The 6,580-nt window shown below is 33.7% G+C and overlaps 1 protein-coding gene across 2 annotated transcripts; it reads right to left on the reverse strand.

The window, feature by feature from the left end:
• Nucleotides 1-287: 287 nt before the first annotated feature.
• On the reverse strand, nucleotides 288-5,023 carry chtopb (chromatin target of PRMT1b). Of its 2 annotated transcripts, none has more exons than XM_051131904.1 (7): nucleotides 4,943-5,023; nucleotides 4,581-4,697; nucleotides 4,309-4,465; nucleotides 4,060-4,216; nucleotides 3,846-3,977; nucleotides 2,664-2,708; nucleotides 288-1,197 (listed from the first exon to the last, which is right to left on the reverse strand). In XM_051131904.1, exons 2-7 carry the CDS (start codon nucleotides 4,643-4,645, stop codon nucleotides 1,007-1,009), a joined length of 747 nt encoding a protein of 248 aa, XP_050987861.1. In that variant the 5' UTR covers nucleotides 4,646-4,697; nucleotides 4,943-5,023; the 3' UTR covers nucleotides 288-1,006. The 2 variants fall into 2 exon arrangements, with proteins under 2 accessions (XP_050987861.1, XP_050987859.1); XM_051131902.1 differs by having other exon boundaries at nucleotides 4,908-5,023.
• Nucleotides 5,024-6,580: the final 1,557 nt, after the last annotated feature.

Raw genomic sequence — 6,580 nt, forward strand, 5'->3', positions numbered from 1 at the left:
AGGAAACTGCACAAACAATTCTGCGGTCCTCCATTGGTTACTCAGCTGCACATTGCAGGAAAATGCTCCAGAAGATAAGAGAGACAGAAAAAAGGTAATTGTTTTCTATTAGTGATACTAGTAGATGTGTTTTGCTTTGACTCACCCTTGGTCTGGGATTTTCAAAATAATCACCTTTGGCTCATACATGACTGCGAGAGAACAAGAAAAATCACATAGCAAAACACAGACATGCAAGTAAATGGTTGACATTTTACCAAAGAAAAAAAAAGCCCAAGACAAAGATAGCAATTTCCAAACATCTTTTATTAAAGAATATGAAAACCAACTATCACCACAGGGTGAGTGTTTAAACAGCTCCACATGAACTTTTCTTTTTTAAATCACCATCTGTAAAACATAATCCAAAACTATAATTGTGTACAGTCAATCTTGTATATTGTAATCAAATCAGATCAATACAAAACCCTGTTGTGAAAAATAAAAGATGGCTGATACATGAAGTAGCTCCTACGGACCAGTTATAGCCCAAATAAGTCTGATTGTCAGCTTTACTGAAATCTTATTATTATTACAAATCACAACCAAAATTGGTGGCTATTAAACATATTTGTTTAAACCTTTAACTGAGGGGTGACTCATGTCTGTTCAATGCCAGTATTCAATGGAACTGCTTATCAAATAAAGTGAAACGGTTTTCTCAGAAACAACATCATGCTGGACTGCTGAAAAGAGTTTTCCTAGAAAGAAACACAAGCCTTCAGAAAGCTTTCAATTCTTTCTTGTTCACTAGACTGTGGGAAAAATAATGATTGTTTAATGTAAGTAACAAACTGGAAGTCAAAGGTTCCTAAGCAGCAGAGCTCTGAGGGACACATCAACTATATACAATTAGTTCAGGTCTGCTGGAGTCAATCAATAAGCCCTGTAACAGAGCAGTCTATCTGCAAGTTAGACTAAATGCTCCATTAGTTGGGGTTAAAGTAAAGAATATGTAGTGGACTCATCACACCATGTCATCCAAATCAACCTGAGCCATATATGCATCCAGCTCTGCGTCCAGATGGCTCTTGGTCATGGACATGTACTCATCCAGTTGTTCATCCAATTGCTCCCGAGAAGGAATCTGGTGGCTGTCGAATCTGGCCCGGCTAGACCCTGAATACGCCCTACTGACAGCTGCAAAACGACCACCACCTGTGCAGACAAAATGAGAATTTTATAACCATTTTATAGCTGAAACAAAGTGAAGGTTATGAATGACAACATTAGCATGCACTGAATCTAATCGTATCATGAGGTGAAAAATATGCATGATATTCCTACAATAAGACAAATATGCCTCTTTGAAAGAGACATCTGCCATCTGGCAGTTTTTAGTGCTCAGAGCTGTTGAGCTGAGCAAAAAATATTAATCAAGAAATCAATTTATCTGCACCATTTGAAAAGAAATGGAACAGAGCCCATTTGTTTAAAGTGTTTTCATAACCAGGTAAATTACTGCAATCTTTTCTGATGCTCAGTGAATACATTGAACATGCCAAACAGCAAATGGAACTACATTTGTGCATTTAAGCTAATATGTAGGCAGCACTTGACATATTTTAGTAAATGTTTTTGGCTTTTCACTACAGGATATTTCATCTGACATCATTATCAGAGTAATTCGCTGAATAAGCCAGTGTATGATCATTGCATAAAGGATTAGTCAAAAAGAAACTGCAATTCAGAGGAGGTAATCTTAACATTTTGTTATTTGTGTTTTTAAATCACTATAGTAATAAAACACAGCATTTTTGTCCAAGTCATAGACCCAAAATATTAAAAGAGAAGTTCACTTCCAGAACAACAATATACATATAATTTGTTGTCCAAGATGTCATGTCTTTATTTCCTCAGTCGTAAAGAAATTATGTTTCTTGATGAAAACATTTCAGGATTTCTACACATATAGTGGACGTCAATGGTTCCCCCTAGTTTGAACTTCCAAAGTGCAGTTTAAATGCAGCTTTATAGGGCTCTAAATGATCCCAGCCAAGGAGGAAGGGTCTTATCTAGCAAAACAATCAGTTATTTTCTAAATAAAAAAAAAACAAAAAAATAGACAATTACTTTTTAAACTCAAATGCTCGTCTTGTCTAGCTCTGCGTTAAGGTATGTCGAAAAACTCCCATCTCATTTTCTCTTCCAACTTCAAAATTGTCCTACATCGCTGCAGAAGTACTGACCCAGTGTTTACAAAGTTAACATGCAAAGATGATCAAACACCCTTTACAAAAAAAAAACAGAAAACAGAGATACAAGACGATTTTGAAGTTGGAGAAGAAAATAAGACGGGAGATTGTCTAGACAAGACAAGCATTTTAGGTTAAAAAGTATATAAATTATACATTTTTTTAGAAAATAACCGATCGTTACGCTAGAGCCTTTAGAAGATGCATTTAAGATGCATTTAAACTGCATTTTGGAAGTTCAAACTTGAGGGCACCATAGAAGTCCACTATATGGAGAGAAATCCTGAAATGTTTTCCTCAAAAAACAATTTCTTTATGACTGAAGAATGAAAACATGAAACTTGGCATTCCCAGTTACAAAGCAGTTAAATATTTTGGACTAAAACTACCATTATCTAAACAACAGAAGAAATAGTAAGTTTGCCAAACCTTTTGCTGTTCCTGGATGTGGCATTTGCCGCTCTGCATTTCCTTCTGAAGAATCAAAACATTTGGAAAGAGTTGTTGAAGTTTATTTTTAACAAATTTACTAATCATTTCAGCTCTTAAAGTAGCAACTGGGTTTTCAGGGTGTTATTTTTGCATGCCATTCAAGTAATTACTCAAAGCAAATGTTTCAGAAGCATTGAACTCATGCACCCCGTAACTGTGTTATCAAGAAAAAAGTTAGTGTAAGTTAAATTAATCATATTTTCGCTACAATTAGAATTTATTGGTAAAGTGTTGCACATTTTCTTGGTACAGAGATGAGTAAGTGTATTTTGAAAAACGTCTGCAACTGCTTATCACTTAATTCAAGCGTGACAATTAAATTGCGTCACACTTGCGGACTTCACTCTTAACGGCCACCTGAAACAAATACAGGAAATATATAATGTACACTTCCAGTCAAATGTTTTTTATGAAGATTTTTTGTTTTTTAAGTCTCTTCTGCTTACCAAGCCTGCATCTATCTGATCCAAAGTACAATAAAAACAGTACAATTTCAAAGTGTGTTTAGAATCATTACTCCAGTCACGTGATCCTTCAGAAATCATTCTACTATTCTGATTCGCTGCTCAAAAACATTATTATTATGTTGAAAACAGCTCATTATAATTTTTTCAGGTTTTTTTGATGAATAGACAGTTAAGAAGAACAGCACTTATCTGAAACAGAAATCTTGTGTAACATTACAAATGTCTTTAACATCACACTTCTGATCAATTCAAAGCATCCTTGCTAAATAATAGTATTAATTTCCATCATTTCTTTCCCAAAAAATAAAATAAAAATAATAATAAATGTTTCTTGAACAGCAAATCAGCATATTATAATGATTTCTGAAGGATCATGTGACATTTTAAAATATATTCAAAAACGGAAAACAGTTATTTTAAATGGCAAAACATTTTTAGAATTTTAGTGTTTTTGCTGTACTTGGATCAAATAAATCCAGGCTTAGGGAGCAGAAGAGACTTATTTAAAAAAAATAAATAAATAAAAATAAAAAAATTGAAAAGCTTACTATTCAAAAACTTTTGACTAGTAGTTTAAGTAATCAAGTGGTCAAGTGCAAACACCATTAAGTATGGTTATTGGGACCAGAATTATAGACCTCCATGTTCTCACCGGCCTTTCTAATGGCTCCTCCGCCTCTGTTTCCCATTGATCCAGTCCAAATTACTTTTCCTCCACGCTGTGGCTGGCCCTGTGCCTTCTCAACACCTAGAGAGGAGATTACCCCTTGCAGACTACTTATGCCTGCACACCAAAACACACAAACATGCATGTACATGTGATATAAAGTAATGTTGATGTTTATCTCATTTACTCTCTCACTCACTTCTCCTTGTGTAAAATCCTTTGACCAGTCCTCTCCTGCTGCCACCGCCTCCTACTCCTCCTCTCATTTGCCCCCGCAATCCCACCATGCCCGCTCTCCCCATGGGACGGCCGAGTCTTGCCTTCACGCTCACTTTGCATAGTTGATTATTTATATTCTGCATAAATGAGTCACAGAAACTATTTAGTCTACTATCAAAAAACATCAGCTCTGAGAGTTTTGTATTTTGTCAAACAGAATGTGCCTGACAGATGTGTTATGCAGGGCGGCCAGCACAGAAGGTCTGTTGCCCATCTCCAGAGCCAGACGCTGGTTCTTCAGCGAGGCTACAGTCTGCTGGTTCACTACGGCTGGGATGTCCATCACATTCACATCTGCCGGCTGGTGCTTTAACAAACTGGTGAAACTTCAGGGAGGAGAACACCACCACAGAGAATTAAAGCACACTGTGACTGCACTGTAAACAAATGTATTTCTGGATTACATTTCAATAATAGCATTACTACAAGACTAATTCTCACCGGTCATGCAGAGAGATGGTGCATGTGCTGTTCAGAATGATCTTTTGGGGATCCATTGGATTCATTTTTTTACATCCAGCTTGCGGTGTAAACGTCAGAATTTCAGTCAGACATATGCTAAAAAGGGAGAATGAGAAGTCAAATTAGTGTTGACATCTAATTTTACCTTACAAAGTTTTAATTCTAGTCTGGGCTAGTTCAGCATTCAACTAATTTGCTCGAAACAAAACTTAGCAAACATTTGTACGTGCAAAATTTAACAGAAAAGTCGCACATTTTAATATTTAAGCTATAGATATTACTTATAAAATCACGTTTTTTATTTACCAGCATTCGAGTTAACATCAACCATGCAATCTTACTAGAGTAGTTTAGGTCGAATGTTTTGTGCCAGGTGTGAGGCGTTTGACACCGTGATTCACCCACGCTGCTGTGGTTCAGCTGAATGTTTACCGCCCTCTGTCGGACAGAGCGGCACATGGACACCTCAATCTGAGTCAGAGTTTTTTTTTTTTTTTTTTTAATAAATAAAATATGATCTGGATACTACTATTTACTTTGTATAACGTTACTGTTTTTGTTTATTTTTCATTTTTTATTATTAGAGTAATGTTAGTTGTTTAAACCTCACGAGAAACATTTCTCTATTCTTTAATAATTAGGCCTAATTTGTATTTACAAAAATACTCCAAAGTGGTTTTATAAAAAATATAATTAAAAAAAATACAATTTTAAGGTTTCCTACTGATCCGTAGTATAACTAATAAAATCAAAGTTGAAATTGATTTAATTAATTTTAATAATTTAATTAAAAATGTATTTAAATTATGGTTTACTGTACAAGGCAGTTGACTGGCCAGGTAAGTGGGCTGAGCACCAGCCTGATTTTTTGAGAAAGGTTTGCCTATTTCTTGTTATTTATTTTACTTTCATTTGCATACAGAAATTTTAAAATGAGCAGCAAACAAAAATGTCATCATTGAACTACATGTTGTTTTTTCACGATATTTATTTATTTATTCATTTTATTTACACACGCTACCAGCCAAACCTTTTTGAACAGTAAGATTTTTGATGTTTTTTTTAAAGAAGTCTCTTCTGCTCACCAAGCCTACATTTATTTAATTCAAAATACAGCAAAAACAGTAATATTTTGAAATATTTTTATTATTTTATATAACTGATTTCTATTTGAATATATTTTAAAATGTAATTTATTCCTGTGATCAAATCTAAATTTTCAGCATCATTACTCCAGTCTTCAGTTTCACATGATCCTTCAGAAATCATTTTAATATGCCGATTTGCTGTTCAAGAAATATTTATTATTATTATTATTAAGTTAAGTACATTTTCTCAGGATTCTTTCATGAACGGAAAGATTCAAAGATCTGCATTTATCTGAAGTAAATTGCTTTGTAATATTATACACAACCATTCCAAATCTTGGAATCAGTATATATATATTTATACTTTTATTTATCAAGGATGCTTTAAATTGATCAAAAGTAATGATAAAGACATTTCTAATGTTACAAAAGATCTATATTTCAGATAAATGCTGTTCTTCTGAACTTTCTATTCATCAAAGAAACCTGAAAAAATTCTGCTCAGCTCTTTTCAACATAATAATAATAATAATAATAATAATAATACTTATATATATATATATATATATATATATATATATATATATATACATAAATATAAAAATATAAAAATATTTCAAAAACGTGCTGTACTTTGGATTAAATAAATGCTGTCTTGGTGAGCAGAAGAGACTTCTATTAAAAAAAAAAAAAAACATTAAAAATCTTACTGTTCAAAAACTTTTGACAGCTAGTGTACATACATTACATTTCATTACATCACTTAATTTTAGCCGCTTGTCTCTGTCTCCGTTTCAGATTTTAGTTTTACTGTGCTTTGTTTGTTTGACAAATAACTCTACATTTGTGTCGCCAGGGGAGTTACCTCTCTCTCTCTCTCTCTCTGTCTGT

Source organism: Labeo rohita, chromosome 16 (assembly GCF_022985175.1).
Source record: "Labeo rohita strain BAU-BD-2019 chromosome 16, IGBB_LRoh.1.0, whole genome shotgun sequence".
NCBI classification, from domain to species: domain Eukaryota; kingdom Metazoa; phylum Chordata; class Actinopteri; order Cypriniformes; family Cyprinidae; genus Labeo; species Labeo rohita.

What these genes read in the sequence shown, in the direction of transcription:
- chtopb (XM_051131904.1), bottom strand. Translation starts at nt 4,645, where the DNA reads ATGAATCCAATGGATCCCCAAAAGATCATTCTGAACAGCACATGCACC. An exon ending in ACCATCTCTCTGCATGACCG is followed by an intron (nt 4,466 to 4,580) that starts GTGAGAATTAGT and finishes TCCTCCCTGAAG; the next exon opens with TTTCACCAGTTTGTTAAAGC. An exon ending in ACATCCAGGAACAGCAAAAG is followed by an intron (nt 1,198 to 2,663) that starts GTTTGGCAAACT and finishes TTGTCTGCACAG; the next exon opens with GTGGTGGTCGTTTTGCAGCT.